We start from the raw sequence: 14,909 nt of genomic DNA on the forward strand, positions 1-14,909 counted from the left end.
TCCGTTGCTGGGCTCCCTTCCTCCATGTTTGCAGTCCTGGAGCCAGCCACTGAGTAGTGCCATCCACTGTAGGAGGCCAAATAATGCAATCAAGGTCATTTCCCCAGGGCACTCCCAGAGGCTACCTCCCAGTGGCTGACCACCAACACTGATCACCACAACCTCCTGATCATTTTGCCTGTTAGCCTTACACAAGGTATTCAATCTGAAGGAGGGGCTTGAGGAGCCTCAAGCGTGCTGGGGAACTCTCCATAAACATGTAACTGCAGGATCCTGAGGAAGAGGGTACTATGAACAGTCATTAAAGCAGTAAAACCTGGATTAACATTGATTAAAGAGGATTTAAGATTAATAAAAGTCAGAGCTTTGAAGCACCATACTCTATATGCCTTTTAAAAAAAGTTTATTTTAACTTATATGTATGGGTATTTTGTCTGCGCACCACAAGTGTGTGTAACAGAAAAAGGTGTCAAAGCCCCCACCCTCACCCCCGCACTGGAGTGAGCCATCGTGTGGGTGCTGGGATTTGAACCTGGATCCTCTGCAACAACAGCAAGTGTTCTTACCCCCTGAACCATCTCCCCAGCCCTTTATGTGCCTTTTTTATTTTTATTTTTCTTGAATTTTTCGAGACAGGGTTTCTCTGTATAGCCTTGGCTGTCCTGGACTCTCTTTGTAGACCAGGCTGGCCTCGAACTCACAGAGATCCGCCTGCCTCTGCCTCCCTGAGTGCCAGGATCACAGGAGTGCATCACTGCACCTGTCTCCTTTATGTGCCTTTTAAAAAGTCCTGTTCTGAGACTGTGTTAGAAGAGAGCTTGGAAGTGACAACAGTGGCCCTCTCATTTCACAGAGGATACCGGGCCGTAAATGAGGAAGAGATGTGCTCCGTGGCGCATTACTAGCTGTGGTGAAAGGTGCTAGAGTCTACTCAGCTCCATTCACATTCACAGTCCTTTGCACACTGTGGCTGCCGTCTGGTCGTCTTTCTTCTGTACCAGCGGCTCTCAACCTGCGGGTCATGACCCCTTTGGGGATCTCATAGCGCCACACCAGGAGGAACTGTGTTAAAGGGCACCACGTTAGGAAGGCTGAGAAGCACTGCTCCTCATGATACTCTTCTCTAGCTTCTGAGTTACTTTGCTGTTTTAGCTGTTTTGAGTAAGGTCTTGATCTGTAAGGCTGATGACCACTTGACAACTAAACCGATAAAGGAATGTGTCAAATGTTAGTGTTTTGTTGGTAATTCTATATTATGTCCTAGAGTTTGGGTCAGGGAAGGACCCTTATGGCTGTATGTATTTGTATTTTGCTCCAGCTCACTGGAGGAGACCTCAGTTTTTAAAACTTCCTTTTTTTTTTTTTTTTTTTTTATGGAGGGCCTCACACTTGCTACACAAGCGTTCTACTACAGGGCTGTGTCTCTAGCCTAGAACCTCTGCTTTTATGACATATTTAGCTCTTTTCTCGACTGTAAAATGAAAACTTGTACTCTTCCTTGTCCCCAGACCCGTAGCTAAGGGCGGGTGGCATGGGACTTGTACTGAGGGCAGCTTCATGACTCGGGCGCTTGTCTCATTTCAGGCAACCTGACCCCGCACCTGCACAATATCTATTCTAAGAGCCCCATCTTTGCCGGGGTGGTTCTTCCGCAAGTTCAGCACCCGAAAAACGCAAGGAAGAAATACCCGAAGCTCAACGGACTGCTGGCAGATATAGTTCATGTATGTTAAGGATGGCCAAGGAGCTATGGAAATCATGATAACATGGGCTCTTCTCATCTCTTAGGGTTAGAGATGGACCCCACAGCTGGGCAAGCACTCCCCTGCAACAGTACAGTTCTAAAATGTTGCTTGAGAGAGATTCCAGAAAGACCCGCAGAGTGATGTTAACACATTATAAATTACATAGAAATTAAGAGAGAGAGAGATTAGAATGTAAGATCCTGAGGGATAGACTAGGAACACGTGAAGGACTTCCGTGTTCATCACCATCTCCGGCATCTGGTCTACCTGTTCTTGCCTGTACCATCCTAACTTTCAACAGAGACGTCTGTTGGCAGTGGCCATTTGAACATACCAAAAATTCACCTCAATTTGGAGAAAACAAAACATCTTAAGAGGTTTGTGTGTGGGGGTTGCGTAAGCGTATTGCTTGATAGTTTGGGTATGCGTGCACGTAGGTGCATCTTGGATGCATGTATTCCTAGAAGCTGGGAGTTGATGTCGGGCATCTTCTCTTGAGTCTCTCCTTGTTTTATTGTTGCTGTTTAGACAGAATCTCTTTTTGGGTTATAGCTTGGTGATATCAAATGCATACTTAACAGGCATACGGTTCTGGGTTCAATCCCCAGAATGGGGAGGAAGCAGAGAGGGAGAGAAGGAAAATAGAGGGAGATATCCCTTTCAGTAAACCGAAAGCTGTTGGCCAGTGAGCTTCCATCCACTGCTGTCACCCTCACTGGTGTTAGGTTACAGACGTGTGCAACGATAGCATTTGAACTCGGGTCCTCTAGCTCACGTGATACTTTATCAACTGAACTAGCTCCCTAGCCCTTGATTCATTATTTTAAGTTTTAAATTGTATTTAAGGTAGATAGCATATCTTATTTTATTTCTCTAACCAGTTGGTTCCTATACCAGGAAGAGGGAAGGTACATATTTCTAGATGAGGGTTGTATGATCATAGGAAAGTTCTTTTTTCTTTTCTTTCCTTCCTTTCTCTCTTTTTCTTTGTATAACCTTAGCTGTCCTGGACTTGCTTTGTAGACCAGGCCCCTGGCCTTGAACTCACAGAGCTCCAAGTCCTTGTTTCTAATAGACAGCTTGTTTTTTTTTTTTTTGTTTTTTTGTTTTTTTTTTATTTCATATGTATAGCTGACCACAGGTCCCCTTCTGCAGTTGAAGTCCCCAGCAGAATTATTCACCGCCTCTGCCTTCAGGGTGCTGGGATTAAAGATTGCGCTGTCACCATCGTGCCCGGCCTTTAATCACTGAGCTGTCTCTCCAGTCCCCATGTATAATTCTTAAAAGAAACATTCTGAAATTTTAGAACAAGTGTAAGGAAGTGTCTTTTAAAAAATATCTCTTGGCTTAAGCTGGCAGTCGTTTGCCTGGGGACATGGGGACATGGGGACATGGGGACATGGGAACCTGAACCTGTGTAAACAGCTAGGACAGTGGTGTGCGCCAGCAACCTCAGTGTTGAGAAGGTGGGGACAGGAGGATTCCCAGGCTTGCTGCCAGCCATGTGCTGAGTTGGTGAGCTACTGGTTCAGTGAGAAACGATCTCAGAAACGTAAGGTGGGGAGTGATGGAGGGAAATACCAGCATCGGCCTCCACACAGCTGCACACATGAGCTCACACATACACCACACAAACGTACACATTCAGTTTCACTTTGTGAATTTCTATTGTAATAAAACAAACCAACCAAACAACCAACCAAACAAACAAACAAACAAAAAAAACATGTAACAGCCAGGTGGGGGTTTAATCCCAGCACTTGGGAGGCAGACGCTGGTGGATCTCTTGAGTTCGAGGCCAGTCTTATCTATAGAGTGAGTTCCAGAACAGCCAAGACTACACAGAGAAACACTATCTAAAACAAAAAACAAACAAACAAACAAACAAAATCCAAACCCAAACAACAAACCATGTACCCGGCACCCCCCTCAAGGACACCACCTCTAACCCTGTGTGCACCGCTGGGCAGCAGAGCTGAGGACTGTTAGTTCACACTGTGCATTTTGAAGATAGCAGAGGCATCTTTTCATATTTTAAATCTGGTCCTTCTATGTAAGTAAGGTCTTAGGCAAGAGCCAGCAAGATGGGGCAGCAAGACAAAGTGCTTGTTGCGGTCCTAAATTTCTTCCCGGGAACCCACATAAAGGTGGAGAGAGAGGACCAACTCCACAGTGTTGTCTTCTGACTTCACCCGTGAGCTCTTCACCAAACAGGGCTGACAGAAGGAGCAAAACAAACCAAACTATTTCTATTAGCCCAATGCAACTTTATGCTTTTATTATAACTTGTGCGTGAGAGAGAGAGAGATGCTAGGGATTGAACCCAGAGCCTCGCATGTGGTAGGCTGGTACTTCACCTCTAAACTGTACCCTTAGTTCCCAAATTTCGGTCAATTACAGCAGAATCAGGCTGATTTTATTTTGGCTAGAACCATAGAACTTTTAACCTGTAATAAAAGTTTCGCTGGCCAGTGAGATGACAGCTGGTAGAGGCACTTTTCTGCAGGCTATTGGCCCGAATTCAATCTCCAGGTCGGACAAGGCGGCAAGAGAGAAGCCAGTTGCTCTCCAGCCTGCCTGTGTGCCTGTGGCATGCACGTGCCCATGTCACACAAAACAGTAACTTTCAGAAGTTGAAAAAGTAAATTTTTTAGGTATCTAAATGGTCAGAACTTACTGTTAGAAATCTGCCTGTTTACAGCCTCTGGTAATTAGCTCTGGGTAATTACTTTGTCATGCGTCAAGTGAGTTTTTTACCTGGTTAAAGCCTTAATTTTAGAGGCAGAGCCAAAAGCTCACCTTTTATTAGGTTTTTTTCTTTTCTAGGCTTGTCTACAAATTGATCCTGCTGATCGGACATCGTCTACTGACCTTCTGCAGCACGATTACTTTACTAGAGACGGATTTATCGAGAGGTGAGCACGCGTGGCCTTCCCAGGGTCTCAGAACAGCAGACACACAGAAGGGGAATCACCAGAGAGAATAATATTACAAGCCAAAAATTCACGTTAACAGAAACCTGACGGAGTTACTGTCAGGGGTTAATCGGGTACATGGGAGGCTGGCTTGTGACGAGGGGGAGACTTAGTGCAGGTATTTGCAGCCAGCATCGTCCCAAGGTTCTATGGTTGTGACAGCGAACCTAAGTCCCGTTCCAGGACTGTAGTCTTACCTCAGACCAGGCCATATTCAGTATGAGAACGGTACTTTTTAAGGATTTGTTTCATTTGCTCTTAGATGATTTATTTTTATTTACGTGTGCACGCACATGTGTGTGGGTGCCTGCGGGAGTTAGCACAAGGACAGATCCCCTAGAGGTGGAGTTGCAGGGAGATGTGAGCTACCTCAAAGGCCTGCTGGGACTCAGACTCTGTGTCAGTCTAAAGAGAGGAACAGCTTTTGTATCAAAACCCAACCTGACATTTCATTAAATTCACACCTCAAAGGGAATCTAGTGTACGTCTGTTTTGCAAGTTTTATGTGGAAGACTTCCACAGCAAAACGCATGAAAGACCTGCTGCTAGCACACAATTATTGTTAAGTGAATATTTATACCATCTTGACCAGATATGGGAACGCCTGTCAGCCTGGCACCCAGGAAGCTGAGGCAGGAGGATTTTATGCTTGATACCAACTTGGGCTACACAGTGATATCTTGTCACACACATATACATACCAAATAGTGCCATCTCTTTGTATCAGTTATAATTATATATCATTTTTAATCCTTGATTGAATGGTTCTATTAAAATAAACCATATAGAAAAGATGATTGGTTAATATTGCTTGCTTCATCAGATTCATACCAGAGCTGAGAGCTAAATTATTACAAGAAGCAAAGCTAAATTCATTCATAAAGCCAAGAGAGAATTTTAAAGAAAATGAACCTGTGAGAGATGAGAGAAAACCAGTTTTTACCAACACACTGTATGGAAACACATCAGTGTGTGGAAAGGTGAGCCCCTCCTTGCTTTCTGTTTCAGTGTGTGTTGCTGCGTCACAGTTAGGTGTAATGACAACAGCCGCTCTCATGACTCTCGACATACCTATTCCAGGAAACGGACAAAGACAAGAGGCCCAAGGACACCAAAGTCAGAGTCATTAAAGTCAAAGGAGGGAAAGGAGATGTCCCAGACCCGAAAAAGACAGAGTGCGAAGGCAACCACCACCAACAGGGCACAGCCGGTAACACACACGCCTTGTCTCAGGATAGGAAGCCTTCTGTCACTGAGCTGCCAAACCCTGTCCATGCCAGCACCAGCTCCACTGGTGTCACAGAAGACCCCCACCCTGGAGGGTGTATGACCATGCCACCCATCAACCTGACGAGCAGTAATCTGATGGCTGCACACCTCAGCTCAAACTCCTCCCACTCCAATGCACGGTGAGCTGGAGCGAGAGGAGGCCTACTGTACGATGACATTTCAGGGTGACTTCTAGAAGGTCAGTGTAGACTGACTTGCAGAAAGATCTGTTGGAATTCTAACCGTGCAGCAAGGCATTCGATGAGCGGTTTCTTGGGAATGTTCCGTGAGAAGCTTTTTTCTTAGCTGTATAGGTATTCATTGATTGATTGATTGAGTTTTGGCAACAGAGTGCCACAGCGCCCAGATGAGCCTGGAACTTGCTTTGTAACCCAAGCTGGCCTCGCACACATGGTCTGCCAGCCTCAGCCCTCCAGTGATGGGATTACAGATGTGCAGCACCGCAGGCAGCTTTGGCGTTTAGGCGTTCACTGGTATCTTTGGGATAGCTTTAAAAATAGTGACTTGTTTTATGTCCGTATGCGTCCCTGTATGTGTGTGTGCAACACCACACTCAGTCAGTGTCTGTGGGAGGCCACAGGGCATCAGAGCCCCTGGAGCTGGAGTTACAGGCAGTTGTGAGCCACCCAGTGTGGGTGCCAGGAACTGAACCCAGGTCCTCCACCTGGACGGTACTCACTCTCAACTGCTGAGCCTGGAATAGATTTTTAAAAGAAAAATATTTTCTATTTGAAGAGAAAAGGGGTGATTTGGCTTAAGTTTTGGCACCCATGTGCCTTGATGTGCTAGTCTGCTTAGTATTGCTATGACAACATAACTGAGACTAGGATACTTTATAAAGAAAAGACGTCTGTTTGGCCCATGGCCGTAGTGGCTGGTACCACAGCACGGTATCACAGCATGGTACCACTGCTCTGGCGAGGGCTCCTTGGCTGTGTCACAGCAGAATCAGAGGAGGAGGCAAGAAACCGACCACATGTTGGAGTAACACGTGTGCCAACCAGGGAGAGAGATTTCGGGGGAGGCGACAGGGCCCTTTATAAAGACTCTCTTTTACGGAACACCCTTCAAGTGCAAGAATGCCTGGTAAGGAAGAAGTCATCAATCATTCTTGAGCTTCAGTCACCTCCTTCCTGAGAGTCCTCCCCACTTAGAGGCTCCACCCCTCTCAACACCAGCCCCCCCAGAACAAGCTTCCAGCGTGTGGGCCGCTGGAGGACGAGCCATATCGAACCACAGCTCTCAGTACTGCAAAGCTGGCTTCATTTCTGCCCCGCAGCAGAGTCCCTCAATGGAGAAATGGTCCAGATCAGTCCTTCGTAGCAAATAGCCTTTCAGTACAAAGTATGCTGGTAGGAAACGGTGATTCCGGCCAGTTTTAGGTTTAGCCTCTGCCGCAGATGGAGAGGCCGATCGTGAGTCTGCTCAGCCTGGGCACTGGCGATGAACGGTGAAGACCTGAGGTCTGCCTGCAACCTCCCCAGGATTCTGGCAGACTGCTTAGGATGCAGCCAAGCCCTACAGAGCCTCCTCCCCGTCCCGCAGTGCTGTGAGGACGAGTGGTCTGTAGACATAGGCCAGATGTAGATGTGTCTGTGTCAGTCCAGAGGTACATCAGGCCACAGGCTGCAGTGACCCCAGTGTTTGAGGTGATGCCAAAGCCACGCTGCCAGTAACCATGCTTGTAAGCCAGCGTCAGGCAAGCCCAAAGTTAAGAACTCCAGAGGCTAAATGATCCAAGTGGAGAACAGATACAGGGGAGCAAATGGGCCCCAAAAGTAACTTCCCCAGCAGTTGGACATGCCTAAGCTGTCCTGTCTCTGGAGTTCTCAGAACTTCAGAACCAAGAGTGACGTGTTAACACTCGGAATTCAAACAGTACCATGGTGTAGAACCTTTCCTTTTCCATAAGCCAGGGTCTGGTTATGTTGCTCAGGCTGTCCTTAAATTAAAATCCCCCCATCAGCCACTTGAGTGCCAGTGTCATAGGTGTTTACAGACCGGACCACCTGTTAAAACTTGTCTGTTCTTAAAGCTAAAACAAGCACATTTCTGGGAGGATCTAATAACCTCTCATTTACTTTTAATTAGTAGGTTAACTGAAAGAGCAAAAAGGAGACGCACTTCTTCACAAACTATTGGACAAACTCTGTCTAACAGCAGACAAGAGGACTCAGGTGCCACACAAGTAAGACAAGATGCTAGTCGTTAAAACGCGAACTCTTGGCTGGGGAAGTGTCTCAGTCAGTGAAGCGCTAGGTGAGCGAGCATGAGGGTCAGAGTCCAGATCCACAGTACACATGGAAAAAGCTGGGCGCAGTCCTACAGGCCCCTTGCCCTAACACTACCGGTCACAGAGAGCTTGGCTGCATCCCAGTCTAGCCAAATCAGCAAGCTCCAGGTGGAACAAGAAACCCTGTCATCAAAAATAAGGTGGAGAGCTATCCAGAAAGACACCCGATGGAACCCCTGGCTTCCACGCTCGTGTGCATGTACACCTCACACACATGTATGGACATAAGAATGTGAACACACATACATGGAGTGGAGAAATTAATTCATTAAAATATAACCCCTTTAAACATTACCTCCTTTCTTTTCCCTCTCATTAAAAAATTCCCTCCCAGGGCTGCAGAAATGGCTCAGCAGTTCAGAGCACTATCTAATCTTCCAGAGGATCCAGGTTCAATTCCCAGCACCCACATGGCAACTCAAGATTGTCTGTAACTCCAGTTGTCTGTAACTCTGGTTCCAAGGGATTTGTCACCCTCACACAGACATATGTGTGGGCAAAACACTAATGCACATAAAATAAATAAATCTTAAAGAGAAATTTCCTCCCTCCTACCATCTTTCTTTTCTCGTGCTGGGACAAGTCCAAGGCTTTGCACGTGCTAAGCACGTGCCTGCCAAGAATTGATTCACCAGCCCCTCTTTTCTTTCTGAAAATAGACCATGTTTTCCCTCAGGCTTCATCTTTTCGTTTATCTTTTTATTATTTTTAAAATTTATTTTAGCTTTATTTTATTTATATGTAATTACCTACCGGTGCCTGTGGGAACCAAAAGAGGTTATTGGATTCCCTGGCTGTGAGCCATCATGTGGATGCTGCGAACTGAACCCAGTGCCTTTGCAAGAGCAGTAACTGTCTGTAGTCCCCCCTTATTTCTTTATATCAAATGCTTACTTCCACCTTTACAAATCACAAGATTTGTGTTTTTCTCTTCCAGAAATATCTTTATGGATTAAAAACACTTGCCAAATAGATGTAGTTTTCTTGCTCTGGAAATGCTAGCCGTGTCTTTCTTTTTTTGCTTGTCATTACATTCAAGGCACAACATTATTTATAATAACATAAAAATGAAAACATCCAAGTGGAGCTGGTGCACATCTTTGATCCCAGCGCTCCGGAGGCAGAGGCAGAAGGATTTCTCTTAGTTTGAGGTCAGCTCGGCCAACAGTGAGTTCCAAGACAACCAGGGCTGTTATACGGAGAAACCTTGCCTTGCAAAAAAAACAAACATAAAAAACCCAAAAATTAAAACAAAAAAACAAGTCAAGATTGTGGTTCTTAAAATCAAGAACTGTAAGTGGCTTAAAAATCTTGCTTGGCAAACTTCCCTGGCCTGCTTCTGGGTTTAGTGTTGCTTTTTTATTTCGGTTTGTATGTTTGTTTTTGCTTTTGCTTTCTGAAGGTCTCACTATGGATCCTAGGCTGGCCTTGAACTGGAGATCCTTTTGCCTGTCTCCCGGGTGCTGGGCCTACAGGCATGTCCACCATACCTGGTTCCATTCTGCTTCTTAACTATTAAGATAACCGCCAGAACTGGTTTGCATGATCCAAAAGGCCAGCGCTTCTACGCTTGAGATTCTACAGTTAGCTTCCCGCAGTTCTTCGTGCTAATGGGTGCTTGTTTGTCTAGATCCAAATGGAGAAAGGTGTATTTAGTGATCGAACAGGTCAGAGCGACCAAATGGCAAGTGGGAGCAAAAGAAAGCTGACTTTCCCCAGGAACAACAGGAAAGAGTTCCATTTTCCTGAACTGCCGTTCACAATCCAGTCAAAGGAGATAAAAGGAATGGAAGGTGGGTGCCTCGTGGTGCACAGCTCCGCAGAGCTCTGCGGATGACGCCTGTAACCGATGGGCTTCTTGTGAGACAACTTACACGTGGTCCTTGTGGGACGTGGTCTATTGCTTTGAACAAGTTTCATTGATAAGATGTTTTTTCTTCTGCAGCTAAGTAAAGGGCCAGACTTTGATTTTGTTTAGTCAGGGTCTACCATGTAACTCTGGCTGTCCTGGACTCACTCTGTAGGCCAGGCTGGCCTGAACTCACAGAGATCTGCCTGCCTCTGCTTCCTGACAGAGCGCTGGGACTGAAAGTATACTCCACTATGGCCAGCAAGGGTCAGGAATTAATTAATAGAGATAATTTTGTAGGTAAAGACAGCTTCAAAGGTAAACATTTTATTAGCTTAATGTTGAGATACTGGGCCAGAATTTGAGGAAGATGAATTTAGTGTAGTATATAACCTGGGGTTATACACCTTTCCTGGTCATTTATTTGCCTAACAGTGTTAGAGATGCTTTGGGCACCCTGGGATCTGGTAGATTTTATAAACTTAGAATTTATCGTAACCTGAAGCTTTATATGAAGGGCTGGTGAGATACCTTAGCAAGTAAAGGCATTTGATGACCTGAGTTTGATCATGGGACTCACACTGTAGAAGAGGACTGGCCCACACCGATAAACAAATGAATAAATATATTGGAATAAAAGTAAACATATTTATTTGAAAATGGAACTTACTGGTGTGAGCAAAAGTTCTTTCCTTCCCTTGGAAAACAGAGGCCTTGTGAGTCACTCAGTACAAATAGAAGGCGTGCCTTTGTGAGATCAGACCATATCTCACAACTCAGCTTCTCAGTTCATTTGCAGCTAACTTCAAAATTGGGCATAGTGGCTACTGGAATACGGAGCTGAACTTGTTGAGAGGAAAGTATAATTTCAAGGCGGGGCCAACAAATCGCTTTTTATTTTCTTCCAAAAGGTAAACAGATAAAAGTGATGAAGAGAGAATCAAAGAAAACAGAATCATCTAAAATACCAACGTTACTTAGTGTGGACACAAATGAGGAAAAACAAGAGGTAAACTTTTTCTATTCTTTAGAGAACTCTGTTTTGTCTTTTACTCAGTGTTTTAATGTAGTTAATATTGGAAAGTTTTATACAAATTAAAACTTTTATAGTCTTTAAACTCTAGAAACAGCTCTGTTTTCATTTTTTTTATTTCTGTATTTTTTTTTTGGCTTTTTGACACAGGGTCTCACTGTGTAGCTCTGATTGTCCTGGGACTCACAGAGATCTTCTGTGACAGAGGCAGATGCTTCTGCCTCCCCAGTGCTGGGATTCAAGGTGTATAACACCAAACCCAGCTATTTATGTCCTTATAACCAACTACTGGAAGCTTCTAGACGTTAGTTTTCAGAGTAGTAAACACCAGCCCTCATTTGAATTTTTAACGATTAGAATGCACAGTGTCCGGGACTAAAGAGTAGTTGTATCATCATCCAGCATTGAGGTGACCCACACCGTGGGAACAGGTAGTAGCTGACCGCCCTGGGCACAGCACAGCCATGTTGGCCTTTGGCTTCTTCCCTTCTGTTTCCTTCCAGTTTACTCTCCATCACTGTTCCCTAACTGTTGTCCTGTTTTCAAAAAGATCGCTGTCAGGTCTAACCCACCCACCACAGCGATTCTTGGATTTGAGTCAGAAATCTGGCAGTCATCAGCATCCATTTGAACGCCTTCTCCTAAGAGAAGGAGACTGAACTGACTGACACTGAGTCCCAGCATACATGTGGCCTTGGCCTTGGAGTCCCTAGTGAGCTCATCTCTGTGTATACTTTATCAATTTTATTATCCTCATTACAAAGGAAATCTACAATATTCATGATGAAGTTATTCCTACTTTATTAAAGACAATTGAGCAAATTAAAAATATGGCTGGGGGTGGTATAGCTTCGTTGGTAGTGTGCTGGCCTAGCACACACAAGGCCACAACCCCGATAAACCATGGATACAGATCTCTAATCCCAGCACTTGGGAAGTAGAGGCAGAAAGATCAGAAGTTAAAAGTCATCTTTAATGACTTTGAGGCCATCCTGGGCTATGAGACTTTGTCTCAGAAAAAACAAAAGCAAAAACAAAACAAAACACACACACACACACACACACACACACACACACACACACACACGTACATCTCTCTATATATACCTTTATATGTACATTATTATATAGACATACATATATGTATAGATTTTTCAGAAACCCTACAGGAAGGCATCTCAATTCCATCTAGAGCTATAGCTTTGTCTTGAAAGTCCCAGGACGACTTATGTATGCCACAATCTACTTGGCAGAACCAGAGCTCTTATTGAACAGGAAAGCCACTAATGACCATCTTTTAGTTCATTTTAAGTCACAAGATCCTTTAAGCTTGTGCATTTAAGAGATGTATGCAGAAGCAGAAACCTGTATAGCATACCATTTGCAAATATGTTGACTCACTGGGTGAGTTACGGCCCCGGGGGTCGAAAGAGCTGTGATAGTCCACTACAGTTCATCCTGCTATTTCCTGAGAGGCCCAGAGACCCAAACCACTTATACATGCAGGGGGAAAATGAATCACAGCAGCTCTCACCAATGTTTACAAGGTGTGGAATTCCTGAAAAGGTGGCCTTGAAAAGAGGAACTGAATCCAGCTGCAGTTAGTAGAAGCAGTCAGGAGCTGTCAGTGTTCCTCAGTGTATATGTGCACACCGTTCAGAAGCTCTAGTGCACAGCTGAGATTCAAACAACGCTAGTCTGAACACATTTCAGTGAGTTCAGGTCAACACTGAGAACATTTCTGAGCCTGTGAGAATTTGGTGAGTAAAGTTGCTTGCTGCCAGGTCTGAAGACCTGAGGTCCAAGAAAGAACCAGGCCCCCCAAGTTGGTTCCTGACCCCAACGTGAGCACTGTGAAACACACATCCATGCACCCACAAAATAAACCCATGTAAATTATTTTGTGTAAAATTTCCTTAGCCACACATGGTTTCACAGGCCTCTAATCCTGGCACTTGAGAGGCAGAGGCAGGAGGATCATTATGTGTTTGAGGATGGCCTGGTCTACAAAGAGAGTTCCAGTTCAGCCAGAGCTTCATAGTGAGACCCTATCTCAAAATCTTGTCTTCTGAATTTTCAGTCTGTAGTTTGTTTTATAGTCTGAGTATAACATACTTTTCAAAACATGGGCGAGGAGCTGGGACTGTGGCACCAAGTGCTTGTCCAGCATGGGCTGGTCTCCAGCATCCCAGACAAACGAAAACCAGAAGACAGGGAAAAGCAACATATTTGCTCTAGTCTTAACTCTTCCATTGCCGTGGTTTTTTAATTACTTCATCAGATCCAAGCACTTCCTAGATGTATATTAAACTCTTTCAGGGGTCTTAGCAATTCATTGACATTATGTAGATGCACACTGAAGGAGCTGACCAGAAAGAACCCTACATGACTGTGCATGAGTGTCCTGGGAAAGAGAGAAAAGAGCCCACAAGTAAGTACCTGTGTGTGAGGAGGAAGAGTCCTTTGCCACCAGTCTGCCAGTGCCTGTAGAAGCAGTCCCTGAGGCAAAGTGCAAGTATCTTATCTCAGCCTGAGTTCCCTTAGCCGTGACTCACCACTCCCCGTTCTGGTTGACCGTAGAATAGAAAGTGTGGCCCATGAAAATTCTGGGAATCCCAGGATCCTGTGTGGTTGGAGCAGCCCTTTCTTTTTGTTAATGTTATGCACAGAAATGCTGACTAGCATTGAAGCCTGGGTAACTGGGTGTAGTTTCCTATTTTTGCTTTTAAGTTTATAATATTGTTCCTGTTTTCTTAATTTGAACATTAAGTTCACATATGCCTGTTAATAGAACTACATTTCACATCAAGTCATGTGATTTTGTTTAATCATCTGTTATTTCCAGCATGTTGGTTAGTGCTCATTCCTAGGTTTGGCTCAGGGCTTTATAATTATAGAAGGGAAAGTTATTAAATATGTAACACAGAGAACCCCAGTGTAAATATATAATACAAAGAGTCCCAATGTAAATATGTAATACAGAGAATTCCAGTGTAAATATGTAATACAGAGAATTCCAGTGTAAATATATAATACAGAGAGTCCCAATGTAAACATGCGATAGAATTCCAGTGTAAATACATAATACTGAGCATCCTAATGGTGGGAATCTGTAACACAGATTCTCCCAATGTCTAGGTGCCGAAGATTCCCAAGCAAAGAAAATAAGCCTGAGCAGGTGTTGGTTGGTTCCACACTGCACATGCTGACCAGTCCTTGAGTCCTATCCTGTAGTCTGGCCTAAAGGACGGGACTTAAACTGAGCAGCGCTACCGTTCAGCGGGCCCCCTGTAACGTAGCGTTAGTACAGCCACGGCTTTGACAGCAGGTATTTATAGTTCTCATCCCTGGTTCTTACTGGCTTGGTTTTTAATTTTAGGGTGGAGATGGCGATTGTGAGGGGAAGAATTTGAAGAGGAACAGATTTTCTTTCCCCTGTTAGTGTTTTGTCTTTTAAGTAATCTTAAAAATACAAGCTTGACGACTCTTTCCTTTTTATTTCATGCACAATAGGCTGTAACACAGGTTTCTGCTGCCATCCATCCCACCTGCTTCCGCATCATCTGTGCTTTTGGTTTTGTTAGCAAAATTTTAATCATTTTTCTCTTTCTTCTAAAAACTGTGTTATTTTGATGCTGTGATTTGAAATTATAAAGTCACCTTCTCTCTGCCTGCTTCCTTCCTTGCCCTGATTACTGAGTGGGTAATGTCACGTGACACGCCC

General features: G+C 44.5%; 1 protein-coding gene across 1 annotated transcript in view; it reads left to right on the top strand.

Annotated features, from left to right (window-relative positions):
- Window positions 1–14,598, top strand: part of Cdkl3 (cyclin dependent kinase like 3) — a 31,249-nt gene extending 16,651 nt beyond the window's left edge. The window contains exons 5-13 of the mRNA XM_055602862.1: window positions 1,585–1,724; window positions 4,572–4,660; window positions 5,544–5,700; window positions 5,801–6,129; window positions 8,105–8,198; window positions 9,934–10,096; window positions 11,064–11,161; window positions 13,559–13,626; window positions 14,565–14,598. Coding sequence (XP_055458837.1) covers window positions 1,585–1,724; window positions 4,572–4,660; window positions 5,544–5,700; window positions 5,801–6,129; window positions 8,105–8,198; window positions 9,934–10,096; window positions 11,064–11,161; window positions 13,559–13,626; window positions 14,565–14,598 — 1,172 coding nt within the window. The remainder of the gene's footprint in view (window positions 1–1,584; window positions 1,725–4,571; window positions 4,661–5,543; window positions 5,701–5,800; window positions 6,130–8,104; window positions 8,199–9,933; window positions 10,097–11,063; window positions 11,162–13,558; window positions 13,627–14,564) is intronic.
- The last annotated feature ends 311 nt before the right edge of the window (window positions 14,599–14,909 follow it).

Source organism: Psammomys obesus, unplaced genomic scaffold, assembly GCF_907164565.1.
Source record: "Psammomys obesus unplaced genomic scaffold, mPsaObe1.curated_primary_1811, whole genome shotgun sequence".
NCBI classification, from domain to species: Eukaryota; Metazoa; Chordata; class Mammalia; order Rodentia; family Muridae; genus Psammomys; species Psammomys obesus.